At 36.4% G+C, this 19,038-nt stretch overlaps 1 protein-coding gene across 6 annotated transcripts in view; it reads right to left on the bottom strand.

Annotated features, from left to right (window-relative positions):
- Positions 1-1,322: 1,322 nt before the first annotated feature.
- LOC149658686 (uncharacterized) overlaps positions 1,323-19,038 on the bottom strand; it is a 167,112-nt gene continuing 149,396 nt past the window's right edge. For 5 of the 6 annotated variants that reach the window (XM_089844297.1, XM_089844298.1, XM_089844296.1 and 2 more), the window contains 2 exons: positions 5,240-6,830; positions 1,323-4,782 (listed from right to left, as the gene is read on the bottom strand). In XM_089844297.1, the coding sequence (XP_089700423.1) occupies positions 4,507-4,782; positions 5,240-6,787 (1,824 nt within the window). In that variant the 5' untranslated portion in view covers positions 6,788-6,830 and the 3' untranslated portion in view covers positions 1,323-4,506. Of the gene's footprint in view, positions 4,783-5,239; positions 6,831-15,256; positions 15,378-16,118; positions 16,206-19,038 lie in introns of those variants that run through there. The other variant, XM_089844301.1, reaches the window with a different exon arrangement.

Below are 19,038 nucleotides of genomic sequence, written 5' to 3'. Positions count from 1 at the left end.
GATGTATAATAATGATAGAGTCAAAGAATATTGGTTATTAATTAGGAAAAGGACTTAATTTATAACATAATTGTTCAATTGGCGATTGAATGAGAACAAACGGCAGACTTGGCTCTACATGGGATCTCAGAACGTTTTACGGCGGAGAGGTCACGAGGCGAGGCTTGGCCCATTTTTGTACATGTTAATGTTTTTCATAGGATACTGTTATTCTTGGAAGTAAAGTAGCAAAGTTTAACCAATCCGTTCCCGGAATACTTTTGGGGAACAACAAGCTATAGGCCTAATACGAAGGGTATTTTAGCGAAAAACGGTTTGTTATCTTCACATTCTGACAATTGTAGCTTACAATCGTAACTATCGAAGAGCCCATTAGGATTAAGCCCATGCCCGATTAAGAGTAGCTAATGATACTCTAATATTCTCATCGCTTAATTTCACTTTGAATAAAAGATAATATTAGCAAAGAGTTTCAAATTAAAATTTCAAAAAAAAAAAAAAAACTATTATCCTACCTTTCTTTAGATAAAGAAATCCTTAGGCTGCAGTCGTCATTAGAGCCAAAGAAAAAAAGATGAAAATTGTATTTGGATAAAACAGCGAAATTAGCGTCCATTCAAGATAAAAAACCTATATTTAAAAGAAAAGAAAAAAATAACAAAATTAACGTATTAAGATAAAGAAATATTCGAGAAAAACGGAGCCGGGGGGAGGGACAACGACAACGTTTGTCTTTCTTTTGGAATTCTTCCCTTTTTTCCAACGAAAATGTAAATGAGTTATTAGTCTTAATTAGCCTGAAAAGAGCGCCGAAATATCTTTTTTTTTTGCTTTTCTTCCTCGTTCTCCGGGAGAGTTTGAGGAGGAAATAAATTTTAACACGATAATAAAAAGAGCAGTTAATTGAGTTTTAATGGCAACGTTTCAAAAACATCCTCGACGAGTTAACGGGTCCAAGGAGGAGGCGGTGGGCGGAAGGAAAACAGTGGAAAGATTTAGGACGCCAATTCTAGTCGAAAAGAAAAAGTTACAAATAAAAAATTGATAAGGGACTAGGCTCTCACTTCCCCTTTGGGGTAATTTGAAGAATTATCTTATCTGTGGGAAAGAAAGTTTCAAGCTTCTCAATTTGGACAGATACGGTTTAAATAAATATAGTCTGTGAACGGTTTTAATTAAATATATAAAGTTTTGACCTTTTTTTAACCTTTTATGACATCCTCCATCGAAAGGAGGATGGACATTATGGTCCGCTCTTCAATATTATTCAGTATCCACGATTTGAAGAGCACTTAGGCTTAGTTGATTAATAATCATACAAGTCATCAAACACTTTTTATTTTTTCTTTAATATAAACAACCGGTTTTTTTTCACATTTCTTTTTGTATTTTTCTAATTATACTTAAACCGTAGGTAGAATTGCATTTTGGTGTGTGTATTTTTCTTAAAATCGCGCTGGGGATTTGATTCTTTCGTAAAAGTTGTTTCATTAATACAGTGGGGTGGTTATTATTTCTTAGTACTGTCGCGTGCATTTTCTTAATCCGTTCAAAAAAACCCAAAATTTGTGCCACGAATTATAATTATAATTAAAAGTCGTATCAAAATTATTACCGAAACATGAAAGGGTATTTTTCAAATTATAAATTTTTTTTTCCAAGAACCCAATTAAGACCCGAGAATAAATATCCCTCTTGGGTTTTCATAACACTTCATACTGGGTTTTTGTAAGCTTGCCAATATGTGGGAGATGCGATAGAGAACTGGGATCAGTGCTTAAATGGGTTCTTGGTTCCTTTCTTTAATTAAAATTAAATAACTTTTTTTTTCTATATTGCGAGTTGGAGTTAAATAAATTCCACTTATTAACTGAAATAATTGTTAAACTTCTAAAAATTCAATATATTGTAGATTTGGTTTGTATTTAGGTTAATTAAATTTAAACTCGGTTAAAATTAAATTAACCTCTCAATGATACGAGTAAAACTTGGTATATTTAATAAAAATTATTAGATAAATTTGAATTATTTTCTTTTTTTGAAAAAAATTTGGTCCACGGAACAGCTGAATGTAGATAAGTAGGTACTAGCTCTATTTACAAAAATTTCCCTTTTTTTTCTTCTTCAATTTACCTTAATTTATTTCGTTATTATTTATTGTATTTAAAGATATGCCTATTATTAATTGTCGCGATTAAAAACTTATTGATTTTCCGTAGTTAATCAGTCTCTAAAATTAATATTAAAGTTGTTGCGTTCCATTTCGGTTAACCACTAGTGGCCCATCGAAGAAAGAGAGACTCTACCCCTAATCGACCATATTGATTGAAAATATTTATTTCGCGTATCGCTAAACCAATTTTTATTAAATAATCGCGTTCCTTTCAATCAAAATGGTCAATTTATATTAAAATTAAAGGCGAATTATGATTGTCAAGCTTAAGACAAAGGACAGACGCGTAGGATCTAGGCATTTACTGGTAGGTTGAATGTCGGAATAAATTACCATGATTAAGTTTGACAAGCCTAGATAATTACTTTAGTTAAACGATTAGTCTCGTGGCAAACTACGGATTTAGATAGAGATAATAAAATAAGACCAACTAGGTCAAAATCGGTGCGAAAATAACAAAGTTAACTCCTTATTCGTGACTAATACTACCTCGAGCTGTTTGCGGGTAAATTATTGAAATAAACTGACCAGATATATTGATAATTGACCGTTTCAATGGACCGATTTCGACGCGGTTAGTCTAATTTTGAAGCTCTTATTGAACTCTATCATACAACTCGGCTTTCTACAAAATTCTCGATCAGACGGGCCCCTAGTGGTAACAATAACTCGAAACAATTTTTCCCCGCGTTGACCTCTGTTTTACAAAGTTTCTTCGTATTTTAAATATATTATACCCAAATATGAAAGATGACGGATATTATATTATCTAATCCGTTTTTATAAAGAAGGGTATTCGTAAATGTTTTTATTTATTTTGGGGTTTTTTTTTCACATCTCCTAACATAACTCTTTCTGGCTTCTTCACTAATAGCACTTTAAGGTTATTTTAATAACATTATTTATTCATTAATTGAATTATTATATTTTTTTAAGTACAGCGCAGCCAAAAACAACTTTTTTCCCTCCCAATAGTGTATATTTGAAGTTTTTATTCAAATTAGATTTCACGCAATTACGAGTTAAATTTAATGTTAATTAATTTATCCCTCCCACCCGTAAAATCAAAGCTTTTTTAATTAAAATAAAATTTTTGAAGCGTAATTTAAATTGAAGCGATAAGCTTTAATACTAATTAAATTTGATTAACTAATTTTTATACACGAATTAATCAAATATGGGAAAAACCTTTTTAATTAATTATTATTATTGTTTTTTCTTAATTAAAACTACTACTTCCAATATATTAAATTTGTTTCGCAATCATTATTTATATTTACGATTTTGTTATTTTGGTAATTTCTCATTCAAACTTTTTTTTTTTTAAATAATAAAATGGGACATATTGGTATATTTATTTATTTATTTTTTTAAATATTTTAATATCAAATTGTTATAAAGTTTTCAATTTTGGGTTCAAATGTTTTTGATCCCCAAAAGGTGTGTGTACATATAATTCTTAAACGGCAGTCTCGTATACTTCAATAAAGGCAGGATATCTTTGTGTAGAACAACGTTTTTCAATCGTAATTATCATCATCATTAAGTTAATTAGATAATTTCGTCCATTCCGAAAAAAATCATATTTTTTTTAAAAATTCTTCCAATATCATTCGTAAATAAGTCAGTTTCTTCACCGTTAAATTACGACGTCACTGTAATGGAACTAACTAAAAATTGACGTCATCAGTTTTGTTATATAGATGACCGCATTTGTAGCAGACTCTTAGTATTTGATTGGCAAATCATTTTCTTTAAAAAGAAACATCTTGGAATACTCGTAAATGATTTCTTTCTTTGATTACGTCATCTTGACCATAAATCTTACGACACTTTACATGTTTTTTTTTCTCTTTTTGTAAATTATTACCTAAAGGTAGGGCGACGACAATTTTCACTGAATATAGCGTAATTACCCGCATTAATGGTAACTTATCACGTCCCAATAGACACAAAGTATTTAGTCAATTCTTTAGTCAAACCTTTTTCGTCAATTCTCACGCATGTAGGCGCAACGCGTCTGTCAAAACTCGACAGACTTAGATGCGTGGCATAATCATTCTTAAATATATATTTTTAAACCTTGGTGTATAAGTAGTATCGTCGCCTATGTGTATATATATTTAAATATGAGTAGGGTAGGCCAATAAGCGATCGCTGTAAACGGTAATTCGCATAGGATCGTCTTGGTCTTTATTAGTAGGGAAATTCCGCGAAGACGTTATCGGAGAATTCTGGACGATAAAGGTCGTCTCCGATTGCAAATTGTGGTTAATTTCAGTTGGTGTGTCCTCCACTGGCACTGCCCCTGCCCCCCGCGGGTCCTCCTCGTTTCAGCGAAATTTGTTCCGCGGCGGAGGAGGGGGTTTGTCTTCGGTAATTTCTTCGATGCGATCTAAGGTCGTGATATAGACGGTGGGTTTCTTGTTGGGGTCGTAGCCCCCGTTGACGTCGTGCCCGTTCGTAGTAGAGCCGCTGTAAAGGCTATCTTCCGATCGCTCGTCCTCTCTCGTGTAATAAACCGCCCCGTGTCTCTTGTAGATAACGATGACCGTTATGATGACCAGGAGAATCACCACGATGATGACCACAGCCACGGCCAGGCCAACCTTTAACATTATAGACTCGCCATTGAAATTACTTCCATTATAGGTAAAGTAGTAGACTCGAATAATACGAGCATGCGTTCGTATTGGAATTTTCAGGTTCAAATTAAATGGAGCCATTCGCGCCACTATATTGGACATCAAGCTCAAGATAATATCTGATTTCATTGTACACCGCGTTATCAAAGGACATTAAGTTACTTTTTGCCTGTTTACTGACAAAATATCGCGGAAGGATAGATCTGATTGCAAGACTGAATATTTGAAATAGCCTCATAAAACATCAATTTATATTTTGGTCCTTTAATATCTATCCTAAAATCTATCACGCGTGTATCTACTTCGCCTTGGCCGTACTATATTGTTACGAGCGTAAAACGGCGCCTTTGGAAAGAAACTAAGTTTGGCGTACGTGTCTAGGGTCATGCAGCGCGTGCTTTGGAACAGAAAATGTAATTACCTGCGAAGTACCAACGAGAACTCTGGATTCGGAAACGGGTTGCACGCAAGGAGGAATGGCGTTGGAAGACAAGTTGACCAAGTCGCGGCCGACGAACAAGGCGGGAGTGGCGCAACGAAGGCACTGGTCGTCGAGTCCCGGTTTAGCGCAGGCGTCCTGGTAAAACTTGTTATGCCGCATCCAAAACAACATGGCCTCAATCTGGCAGCGCTCGCAAGCCCACGGATTACGGTGCAAATACAGCAACGCCAACTTTGTCATATTACTGAACTGGTCCAGCAGAGTCGGGTACAACCCGCGTAGATCGTTGCTAGACAGGTCCAACTCGACCAGCTCGTTCAAAGGACGCAGCACCTCCACGGAAATATTGGCGATTCGATTCTGGCTCAGATCCAAGTATACCAAGTTGTCTATACGGGCGAACATGTCCTCCGGTAGCTCGTCCAATCCCATGCCGGACATGGACAAGCGTCTTAGTTGAAATAAGTGACGAATCAGGCGCGCGGCCTTCTTCGAATCGGTCGGGATGAAATTCAAGTTTAAGTAGTGCAAAGTATGGGCGATCGTGGCCAAACTCTCGCTGCTCAAGTGTTCCAACGGATTGCGACTCAAATCCAATTCCCTGACTGTCGTGTTGCAAAAAGTGCAAGTGGGTAAGCTGACCAGTTTATTGCGCGCTAGGCCCAACTTCTCGAAACGATGCCCGTCGAAGGTGCGTTCCGAGATCGTTTTCAAACTGTTTCCGTTTAAATTCAAGACCCTCAACTTGCGCAAATGGCGAAACTCTTCCGGCGCAAACTGCTCGAAGTAATTGTAACTCAAATCCAACTCCTCCAAGTTAGGCAATTGCTGATAAATCAAGGAATGCAAGCGCGTCAGTCTGCAACTTGATAAGTTCAACTTCTTCAACGGTTTCAGATCCTTTAAATTCTCCGGGTCGATAGCGCCCAAGGGATTCCCCGTTAGGTCCAAAAATTCCAGGTTCGGGAGTTGATAAAAGAAACGGGGAACCAACGTTTGCAGCTTGTTGTGCGCCAGGGATAACCCTTTCAAATTTGATAAGTAACGAAACGGCGCTGAAGGAGTGGCGGCAATATTGTTGTTGCTCAAATTTAAAACTTGCAATTTTCCCAAAGAGTAGAAATCAGTGCCTTTAAGGAGCGTGATATTATTATGACTCAAATTCAAGACTTTTAGCCTTTTGCCCGGGTAGAAAGAGCTATCGCCAATGGCGGGAATGTTCGAGACACTGATGTGAATCTCTTGCAGGTTCGGGTGATTCAAAAAAATGCGACCCAGCGTCAAGTCGTTGGGATTGTCTTTGGGGGCCGTGATGACCACGATTTGAACGTCCGCGTCCATGTCTCCCATCGGGATTGACGACATACCGCCGCGGTCACACGTCACTCGTTTCTGAGTGTCCTGATAGTCGCAAACGCAATCGCTGGGACACGATGCCCAGACGGGTCTCGTGGAGGACCAGCTCAGGCCTAAAACGAACAGGATCAAACGCGCGCGTAATGTCCCGGAGCTTTCCGTAAAACCCATGACCGTTTAGGTAGTTTGGTGTCGTCGAGGACGAGGACAGCAACTAGAATATAATACGAATAACATTATATAACCTGATACATTTGAAATTGGAGGAATTTGAAACCCATGCAGAAAGGAGTTAGACCAAAATCCAAAGAAACTCCGCGAAAATGGCTCAAAAGCAAAGATAGTATTATAAATATTAAATTTTATAAAGAACCACGCTCAAAGTCTTTAAAAATCAGAATAAAAGCACAAGAAAATGACGCGTGAAACAAAGTTGGAAAGCTTCATTCGAGCGTCAAATGCAAACAGACAAAATACTTTAAGTCTATGGCCGTCGCGATAACGTTCCATTTCTTCAAAAATATCAACTTTGCCACGTGCAAACCAAAAATAAATATCGCAAGCACTTTCTATAGCAAAGATCGATAAAACATAGCAGTTAATTAAACCCGAAGTTATAAAATTAAATCGCGACTAATTCTACAGGGCCGGTAGGCCCTTGTAGATATGACTTGATACTCTTTTGTAACGTTAAAGCAAAATTCACATGCTTTTACCAATTTTCCTATGGAGATTAACATGGGGTTTTTCGTGATATTTAACCACCTCTAACTGAAAAACTAGAGCGAAGTTACTTTTCGGAATACTCTTAATTTAACAATTAAGTATTCAGGGTGTGCGATCGGCTAGTCTAATCAGAAACAATTAAGTCTAAGTATGTTAATTTTAGTTAATTACAGAAGTACTTGTTTCGACCATCGTGATTGGACATAATAATAATGCTAGAGCTCTTCGAAAACTCAAAATAACCAAGTATTTATGGTGTAGTGGTTATCAAGTCCGCTTTACACTCGGAAGGTCCCAGGTTCGAGCCCTGGTAGATACATGACTTGACTATCGTTAATGGACGCAATAATAAGCTAGATCTCTTCGAAAACTCAGAATAACCAAGTATTCATTGTGTAGTGGTTATCACGTCCGCCTAACACGCGGAAGGTGCAACGTTCAGGCCCTGCTAGATACTTGTTTTGACCATCGTAATTGGACATAATAATAAGCGGTAAAGAAAACATAATTACTCAAAATTTAATTACATTAAGACTGAAGCGACAGATATTATATAAAAACGTCTTGGTTTGGACCAAGGCCGAAAAAACAAACGATATGTGTGAGGTTTATCAATTGACTGAAGTTCAGATATTGAAATTTTTTCTAGTTATTTTTATACACTCAATCCTTAATCAATATTTAATTCAATCAACTGATTTTACTGTTAATCGACCTAGTCCCTCTAAATTAATTGAAAAAATTACATATCTACGCTTTTTCAAGAACAATTACATTTTCCGAAAACATTTTATCATGAAATTAATTATTTTGAAGGGATTTCGTGTCGATGCTCACTAACTTGTGAGCATCTTGACCGACATAGTTTTAATTCTTGCTGGCTTGACAAATTTTCAAGTTTGCACCAAAAGAAGTTTAAATCTGTTTTAAGTTGTTGATAAGACTGTCGTTTAGAGTGAATGTCGTCTACTTAAGACAAAGCAACAAAGTTTATCCTATGTGGTAAATTGTAAAGATCACATAAACAGAAATATTTCTCAGACTTGTTATATTCATTTCCCGCGGAAATAATATGGTTAAACACATCATTCATTACTAGTTATGCCAAGAAGGTCACATTTAACTCCGACACCCTCTCCCTTCCTCTATTTTCCCAATATATGGCATTTTATAATCACCAGTGGTTTCAGTGTACGAGTCATCTGAGCCGTCGCAACACACTCAGCCAATATTACCATAGACTGAGTTATGACCAAGAAATTCTTAAGTACGGAAAAGGAAGTTCCAGTGCAACTTTACCATCAAAGAGGCGACAATAGAAATGTAGCATTTCGATATACGAAATTAAATGTATAAATTCGCGCAACACCCTTGTTTGGCATCCACGATCAAATATTTACATTTTCAATTCGAGTTATGCCAAAGTTCGCTTGCTTTTTTTAGACATCCAGTAGAACATTTCAAATATTCAATACAGTATCCTCCACATGATAAATTAATTTCACGATAAAATGTTTTCGGAAAATGTAATTGTTCTTGAAAAAGCGTAGATATGTAATTTTTTCAATTAATTTAGAGGGACTAGGTCGATTAACAGTAAAATCAGTTGATTGAATTAAATATTGATTAAGGATTGAGTGTATAAAAATAACTAGAAAAAATTTCAATATCTGAACTTCAGTCAATTGATAAACCTCACACATATCGTTTGTTTTTTCGGCCTTGGTCCAAACCAAGACGTTTTTATATAATCCCAAATGTTTTTGATCCCCGCTGTGATAACCACGAACTTCTCTTACAAATTCTCCTAGAAAAACTAATAATTTCGAGTTAAACCACTTTTGCAAATCGGGGGGAGGGGGATAAATAAAAAACGTTCTCCTCCTGCTTTAATTAAATGCAATCAATTAAAGTCATTCTTAATCGGCGTGGGGGGAAAGGGGCACGGCGTCGACTTTCGCGTTGGCGCGGATTAATAATCAACGGGGTGGAATAAGATTAGCGTCTCAATCGAGCAAGACCGCTAAAGATTTTGCACTAGAAAGGCTTCGAGAGCCAACGTTTCTCTCTCTCTCTCTCTCTCTCTCTCTCTCTCTCTCTCTCTCTCTCTCTCTCCCAGGCAGTTAGCGCATCCGCCAGCTCCCACTGATCATCTAGCGAACCATCAACTCGGGTGCTTTTTGAAAAATCTTTGGCGTGTACTGAAGGAGCGAGCGAGCATCTCTCGACCTAGATCTTCCGCAAGTACGGTATATATAGTTGGAACGGGAAAGAATGGAAGATCCAGGGATTAAATTAAAGATTTTTCGTCCAAAAATTTCAAAGTCAAATGACGTATTTAAAAGTCCGCGAAATATTCTAATAAGAGTGGTTACGCCGCCCGCTCTCCACGGCCAATCTTTTATCACGGTACCTAAACTAAATTTACAGTTCGGGTTATGATGAGAGATAAATGGCTCTAACCATATATTAATATATACCCGACTCGTTTGAGAGGAAAATAATTTTTGGTGAATAATTGCGCGCGAAATAAATTTGTCCTAATTGATGTTTGTCCCTTATAAGAGGCTTCGTGTGCATGGATTTCCCAAATTATTTCACCAATCTGTAATTTTACAATTCTTACTTTTCAACCGAGTTCACTGACGCCAACACTGCTAGTTTAGCATAGAAGTTTTACACGTACTAGGTCGGTCCCTTTGCTATACTCAAAATCCAATCTAAACACATTGGTCTAATTCTCTCACTCTCCAAGTTATCATGATATAACTAAAAGTCACAATTTTTTTAACTTTCATAAATTTTCTCCTACTTCCCATCCATCCATAATGGGGCTTTATCGAGTTACTACACTCTGGCACTGTCTGCGGCCATCCACGCGGGCTCTTGACGAATTGAAATTTGCTCGGGTAAAGAGGCGATACGTAGGGAGAGATGAGGAGTACTAACTATAGGGGCCTAATCGTGGCTGGGCTGGAAGTTCAAGATGAGAGGGAGTAGAGAATCTAGAGCTCGCCAAGAGGCGAAGCTTGGGGAAGCTGGAAAACATTTTTAATAGGAAATGTAGCGGCTAATAGACGCGCTTAAAAATAAGTCCCGATGATAAATTTTAAACGATTAACTCAATCTATACGTTCCTCTTTCCCGAAAACCCAGCACTCCATTTAGAAAATTCTTAATGATCATTAAGTAGTCATTAAAGACCTACAAATTCAGCTTCCCGCACCAAAAAATATATATCAACATAAATTACGGAGTCTAGTTTCCCCACCTTATAAATTACTTCCGGTTCAGGCTATGACGTACTTCCGACATCATCTTTCTCCTTCAACGAAAAGGTTAACTCTTTTCTAAAAGATGTAAGACAGATTTAGACTCTTTTTTCCGGGCTTTCATTTAGAGAGACTGTCTTTTGTCAGCGGTTTTAATTAAAGGGATAGTTAGACAATCGCGTTATTAAAATTATATCATTGAAACCATAAATCGCGCTAGTTTATGAGATTATCGCTTTAAATATAGTCCAGGCTAAGCGTTATTACGTTGGAAATGGAATTTCTGCAGCCACTTTAAACGAGCTTGGTAATCAAATTGCCTTGTTTATTTACGAGAGTCTAGATAAAGTAAAAAATCGCAGACGCGAATTAACAGTCAACTTTTGATTTGTTTTCCCCACAAAGGCTCTATAGTTTCGTACCAGGGAAGGTTACAAACTGCGGAAGTCTAAATACGGGTCCAGTGGAAACGCGGCTTTGTTGTTGTTTTGAACCGATTCCAAAGAATCTAAAATTGGGCGTGCGTGGGTTATGCTATTATAATTGCCGAAACAGCGAAAGGTTTCTTTAACATCGGGAAAGAAAAGAAAATAAAACTAAAAAGGAGGGTCGAGGCTTTTCGCTTGTTAAGATTATTTTTCCGGCCCAAAATCGCTTCGCTATACACTGTTGAAAGTAACGTCAGTCAGACTTATAGTCATACAGTTGACAACAACAGACTCGGAGGGTCCTTAGGGACAACCCTGGTTAAGAGTTTATCTATGACAAATAAACTTTGTCACAGTTTCCAAAAAAGACAAGAGTTCGAAATAACGAAGACCCATTTTTTGTTTTGTCATGGTTTTAAGTACGACGATGTCTTAAGCCTAGGTTTTTTTTCACGAACTACATCATGGACAAGTAATTTTGAAATTTAACGTTTTAATTCTTAAATTAATTTTAATATTAATCAAATTAACTCGCTGCGCTCAATTCAGAGGGGGCCAATGAACTTTATGAAAGCAAATATAAATAAACGTAAAGAAAATATCGAAGACATCTCATCGAACAATAATAAGATAGTTAATCTTGCCACTATACACGAAAAAAGATGGTTTCATGGTACGGGGTAAACTCGCGATAGAAAACTCGGTCAAAATATCGCTTAATTTTGATCCCCGTAACTTAACATATTTCGAGAGCGTCATATCAAGCTAGGGAAGACCAAGAGGAGACGAAGATAAATTGAGAGAAGAATTCTTAGGATATTCATCTCCGTCCGCCCAGACTCTTACGACCAAGTTTCATCTTGCCAAACAATCTCTTCTTACCTTCATTGCAAAAATGTCGCAACTAACAGCCGCGGATCTAAACATTTTTAATTATTCTACAGGGTGTTGCAAAACGGATGGTACAGTGGGTTACGTCGTTTTGGTTCTAAGATATACCTGATATAAGCCCGTCTGTTTCCTCCCCTTAACAGGGCCTCCCAGTAAAAATGAGGGATGTTTCAAAATAGATCTAGATCTTTTCTAAATTTAAATCAGACTGTACAGGGTGGTTTAGCTATTTGAGATGGGATAATACATATAGTAAGATTGTTTGTTTTATGTGCTCTTGTAATATTCCGATACCATACAGTTTACATTCTATATCAGTCCGCGGTACCTTCGTTCGCGAAGCAAAGTTGGATTGGAGTACGCGATAGGAAGGATAAGATTGGTATGCTACGAAAAATGTAGGTAATACCGTAATAGTAACACGAGTCGAACTGTCTTATTTTAAACTCGACAACGATTTCGTTTTATAATAAAAGAAAGCTTCTGTTTTACCGAACGGAAATGTCTGGAGTCTCGAGATTCTACACTTTATATTCTTTTTCGCCGTTTCGTGAATTCCATTTTGCTTCGTAAAACAACATTTTTAGTCATATCCTCGAGGGAAGATTGTAAAATTAGTTCAAATGTCCTTAAGACGTTTATTAAATCTCGTTTATTTCGAAAGTATAAACTTTTAGGGTAATTTTTAGATAAAAAATAATGAAGGAATTTTTGGTAATTAACTATCCAGATATAATATCCCACGCAGAATAATCCTCAGCTACGATTGGCGACGTGTGACTGTCTATAATACCCCCGCTGAACATCTTGTTGGAATCATTTTTACTCAAAAACAATAAAATATATTATTTTTGGTCCAAATATTTTGAAAACGTCTAGATATCTCGGCTTTTACTTTATTACAATTCTTTCCCGGGCTGTGGAGCGGGACATAGATATATATTTCAAAGTCTGCCCACCCCCCTCCTTTTTTCCCCTCCCCATTTTTGGAGTGGTTTATATTACTCTTCAAAGTGTCTGAATCTCTCATCTCGGGACAAATAAAAATATTGTAAGAGACAAGATTTCTAGTTCTAACCGTCTATCAAAAGATATCAAATTCTGATGTACGCTTACGAGAAATCAGAGGAAAAAGTAAGTGAATCTATATACGAATCAAGATTTATATCGCGGAAGGAGGGAATATTCAAATATTGAATTCCATTTGACTCCCACGCAAATTGAAATCGGAATTTTTGCAATATCATTCAATTTGGAATAAATTCAGTCACCGAAGTAAAAGTATTTCAGATTCAACATTTGGTGAGAGACAATCAACAAATGTTTTTCCCTCAAATTGTCATAATATTTTTGATATAAAAGCATACCACCTGATTAGTTCTTCAATTAGCTTATAAATTCATCTCTTCTTTCGAAGCTATTATAGAATTCTATACCTCAAATTCGTCACTCGGCAGAGATGGATCTTTTTGCGAGCTTGCATTTTATTAAATTTTAAATTTCAATTACGCTTACATTAATATTTAATTATATTTTTGTATCTCAAGGACGAAGTGTTTGAGCGTTTGTTTATACAAGGGGATACGAAGAACCGACGTCGAACAAATTGCGAAGGTTCCTGCGTGAATTTATAAAATTCTATCACACGTAAAAGCCTACTGTACACTGTTAAAAATAACTGTTTCTTCCTGTTGAATTACCGTAAAATTTCAACAAGTAACATCCAATACCAGATATTACCGTTGGATTAACAGGATATTTACTATAAGCAACAGTAAAAATGTAATAATTTTAGTAACTGTACATTTAGCAGTAAATGTTCAATAAATAACAAGAAAGTTACTGTTATCTCAAAATACCGTACCATCAACAATAAAGTAATAGTAAAAATACTGTCGATTAAAAATACTGTAAAATCAACACTAAGTAATAGTAGAAACATTGTCGTTTAGAAATATCGTAACATCAACAATAAATTATCAGTGATCAACTGTGAGGATGCTGTTAGGTTAGGAATAGTATATCAACAATGGTATTCTTTGCATTGGGTTTCGTACTACCCCAAATGAAATAAATTCAAATAAGTTCACCTTTTTTATCTGTTAGGATATTATTTACTATCATTACAATTTACGACATTGGACAACAACTAAGCGTAACAAATCGGATTAACCAGCATTCTTCCGCGTAATTCAGTGATGCCAGATTGAGGGAAATTTTCCATATCTAGGGAAATTTATTTTACTGGTATTGGATTTATTTCCTTTAAATTCATTGCAATAAAATTACTTATCTCAGATTTTTCAACAAGAATTTCATTTTCCTAAAACTTTTTATCTAAAAATTTATTTTTACCTCTCCGAGTGACGATGACGTCACGGAGAAGTATTATACTGGACGTATCTCTGCGTCCGTCAGTCTGTCACCGCGTTAGCAGTTGGCAAATCGGAGCAAACGTGTTCGCAATTTCCGGACCGCATTCGCAGTACACAGAAATTCGGAAAACTTAAATTCATCGCTATATTTATCTTACTTAACGTCAATCGTTAACTAGCCGTTATAACTTCAACTGCTGGCGAACTCTTTAACCCAATACCAATAAATATTTATTGGATTCTAACAACAACACCATGCACTAGTCTTTCGTCTATACCAAATAGACACCAATCTGCGACATTAGCTTCTACTGCGTCTACGTCGTTAAGTTTAAGATGTACTCGGCGAGCGGCTAGGCTCATTTTATATACCTCACTGTGAATCGATCACTTTATATACCCTAAATTCACGAAAATTCTGAAAAAGGTGTTCGCTAGGGGTCAAACGTTAACCATAGCTATGTTTAATATAGTTTTAGGAATGATGTTTCTTGCATCGACTTAACTATAATTAATCTAAAATACAGACGATTAAAATAATTAATATAAGATATATTTATTTAATTATTTAAGATAAACTTCTTTCTTCGGAACGATACGATTGAAAGTTTATATAGAACGAGTAATGAAGATTGCATCTGAATCGAAACACTATACGCGTATTAAAGTTAATATAAAGCGAGTAGGATGAAAAGATCTCTAACAAAACCATAAACATTTTCTTTATGCAGAATATTAAATGAAAATCTATTAAATATGTTTCGACATTACGATTCTTTTAGTAGTTGTGTAGCTATAAAGCTCTGTTTCATTTCAATATTCCAAGAACATCTCTTGATATTAATATTTCAAATTTTGTGTTTACGTTTTAATTCAGCTTCAATACATTTATATATAGGGTAAACGAAAAATTTAACTTTCATAGTTTCAATGGATGTTAACGCTTACTTTTTAAGTAACTGTTGATCGAAGTGGATCCATGAATTAAGAATTCCATGGGCTAAAGCAAAATTAGCCTTGATTCATCTTCTCCTTGAGGAGGTCTTTACGGTTTAGAGTGAGCCGAAAGCTAAATACACATTTAAATGATATACAGGGTGTTTGTGAAAAGTCCATCAATAATGAAAGGGCGTATTTATTGGGCCATTTTGAGTCGAAAATGTTCTATGACATTTTGCCGTCCGAGCCACGGTTTTCGAGTTATGATTTGAATATTTTAGGGATGACCCCTTCATCAAATTAGCGCTGTCTTTCAATTTCTTAATTAAATTTAAGGGGTCATCCGTAAATTACTCCAATCATAACTTGAAAACAGTGGCCCGGACGGCAAAATGTCATAGAACATTTTCGACTCAAAATGGCCCAATAAATACGCCCTTTCATTATTGATGGACCTTTCACAAACACCCTGTATATTGGGCCTTTAATAGAAATAATGAGGATATATAGTAAAGGATTAGACACTTTAACCTTTACAAATGAAATTGCAAGATTTATGTGAAAAATAACGTTGTGGTTTCTTTACCGTCATTTTATTTTAAAATAAAAGTAGAGATCAGGTACAACGTTTCTGTTAAACTAACTATACTATAATTGTACATATATCAGGTTTTTAATTGCAAGTTTCACGATAAAAATAATGTTGATGTTAACGGTAAAAAAACCTGTAATTTAACGGTAACTTTCCTGGTAATTTTCTGCCAGTAAAATTGCCGTAATTTCAACAGTAATTTTTTACAGTGTACCGGTAGGAACGAAGAGACAGTACAATATTCATTGAGACACCGATTAAATTCTAGATTATACGCACTTGGAGTTGACACATTCCGGCGCTGTGTTTCGGCTTCGTGTAGCGCGTATCTCGGTTTTAGAAATACACCAGAAGAAAGGGGCTCTTTAAGAAACTTTAAATAGCTCACCCAATATTCTTTTTTAAGCATCTTCCCTAAAATGTTTCCATATATACGACCCTGTTACGTAATGATAATGGCTAACCTCGCGAGAACCTCACAGAACCAGACTTTCTATAATGTTATTAAAGAAGGTCGCTATGCATGCTTACGACGCCAAGCGCGTCTCTTACAGCTCTAAGAGCTTTGTTAGTGTTGAGAGAGAGAGAGAGAGTCACGCAGTCGCTCTTTGATTTCAGACTATTGATAAGATTAAACCTAATGAATAAGTTATATTTGGTTAAAAGAGCGAGCTTCTGTTTACCCTAATTAAGCTTTAATTTAAAAACATAATGCTATAAGAAACTTTAATATTTGGACGCTACTTAAGAATTTATGTCGCCCGTCTTTGAACTTACTGGGCTATAGTTTCCTTTGAATCGAGAAATAAGCCTGTAAAACTTAAACTTTTATGAAATAATTAATTAAAAACAAAGTTTAATCTAGAAATAGGTGACTTCGATAAGAGATTTAGTAGAAAACTTTTGTTAGCTCACGCGCAAGCGCGGGATATTCGCGTATTTCATTTAAAATTGAAAAATAGCGAGATTTGTAGTCGTTATAAATATAAAATATTCACCATTTCCGAGCATCTTGACGACTACTAACTTTTCCCTTCAAGGCAAACGTTTCTAAACTCATTTTCGAAAGAATTTACAAAGCCTCAAGACAATAAAGAACCCATGAATGATTAAGATATAAATTAAGAGATTAAACAAACTCTGGTAAACATAACTAGGATCAACTTTGCTTTAGCGGTTAAAAATTGGGACTACTTTAACTTCAGCGACCTTTAACATAGAGTGTTACGCCGCCCTAACGTCTTCTTTAATTTTATTCCCGACTATGAGAGTCATTTTGCGGAATAAAGGCTAATAAGGAACCCAAATTAAATTTAAATTAAATTTTAAAATTGCGTTAAAACTCAACGTTAGGTCCATTAGTATAACTAGTCTATTTTTTCCATATTTATTAGAGCATGACGGGGTCCAGCGCGTAGACGTCCAAATGTCTTTTAGATCATTTATTACTAAGTATAGAACCCCGCCTAAGACGCGTCTAAAACCGCCGTGACCGCGTTAATAAATGAAAACTCGGGAGAAAGGCTATTAACCAAGCTGAAGAACACACCCGCGTTATTAACCCTTCTTACGCGAACATTTTAGAACACGCGATGAAGTTGGGTCAAGGCAGATCTCATAATGAATATTATTCCAAGACACAAAGCGGGGACATTCCCTAACTACTACGTGACAGCGTAATCCTATAATAGTCTACGTAAGTGTTGGTCTGTCAGAGGGGTTTAATTCTAAAGTTTAAATTAAACAGACGGCTTACGCCCCATCTACGTTTCAAAGTTTCTCCTCCACACCAGAACTGGATAGCTAGGCAAGTATTTTTAGGACCCAAACTTATCGAGGGTATGATACGCTTATGATGACACTGATATCCGTTCCATGTCCGCAATACAGTAAATAACTTAAGGGGGCGTCTTTTAATCTGGTAAAAGTATCGCTGCGCGCAGAGCTGCCCGCAAGATTCTACTTCGCTTAATTGAAAATTCTTAAGAGATTTAAGATGATTTTCTCTTGAAATGCAAAGATTTATAATCCAGAGAAACTCGCTCTCTCGGCAGAGATTTCGGATGCTTTTGAGGTTGCGAGAATAAAACATTACCCAGATACCGCGCATGCTCATCTCCCCGGACTGAAATTGCCCAAAGCATTTTGCGTATTTTGGTTTGTTCGATTACCTAACACTAAAATCTACACGCATTTGTCACGGGGGTACGAGGGTCTCTAGTAAGAGTCAACTAAAATTTGGAACTTTTTTTGAAACGTTTTGTCATGAAACACGAGTTAGTCTTCGGTACATTTACATAAGGGTGAGCGTACGAAACAGAATTAACTAAAGTCTTTCACGAATGCCAGAAGTGAGATGAGACTAGAAGTACTGAGCTAACCAAATTCTTCACTCGGCGAAAGTGAATATTCTTGATAACAAACCAACGGTTGGCCCTCTAGTGGCGGTTTCAGAATTTCCCCTCCAAAACGTGAGACGCTCGCGGTGGTAGACGGCCGAACTAGATTCAAGCACCCGCGTCCGTGTTTCGCCGCTTTAGGTTGAGGGGAAGGGAGTAGGAAATGTTTTTGGAACTCGACCAATTTTTTTCTCTCTAGCGTAGGCGCGATTGAAGCGGCGTAAAATCCTCAAATTTGTTCACTAATGCCAGGATCTATTACCAATGCTAGAGCCCTTCACTTCTAGTCTCATCTCACTTCTGCGAATACGAAACTGAGTAACCTTCCGTATTAAGGGACCTTCCGAGTTTCTACTCCAGGGTAGTAGGATTTAGGAGTAACGTATATGAATAACGTTCTTAGGTCTTATGTAGGTTCTTGAATATTTGTAGGGTAATTTTGTAAATTCATAAAAGAGCGGGGATGTAGTAAAAACCTCTTGATATATTCTTTTGGTTTTGAGTAACTGGGAGAGAGAGCGTGGTGGCGTTAAACATTTTTAGCAAAGTGCCAAACGATGACAATATCTAAACGCGAATCTTACGAAGGAACTCCGTAGTTTGTACACTCTAGTCGGACAAGGAAACTCGAGTTTAATGAACTGGCCGCATGATATGCAAATTCGCTTAGATGTCGTCGGGCTTGAAAAAGACTCGTTACACTTTGTCAAGATAAGCGGGGCTTAAACCTAATGCCTAAATATTTGCCCGCTCTTATATTACGTAGGTACGATCGATGGGTGTATAAATGGAAAAAACTA

Source organism: Phalangium opilio, unplaced genomic scaffold (assembly GCF_054372755.1).
Source record: "Phalangium opilio isolate 3A_F unplaced genomic scaffold, DU_Popi_V2 ptg000075l_1, whole genome shotgun sequence".
Taxonomy (NCBI): Eukaryota; Metazoa; Arthropoda; class Arachnida; order Opiliones; family Phalangiidae; genus Phalangium; species Phalangium opilio.
This window is presented reverse-complemented; position numbering and strand designations above follow the sequence as displayed.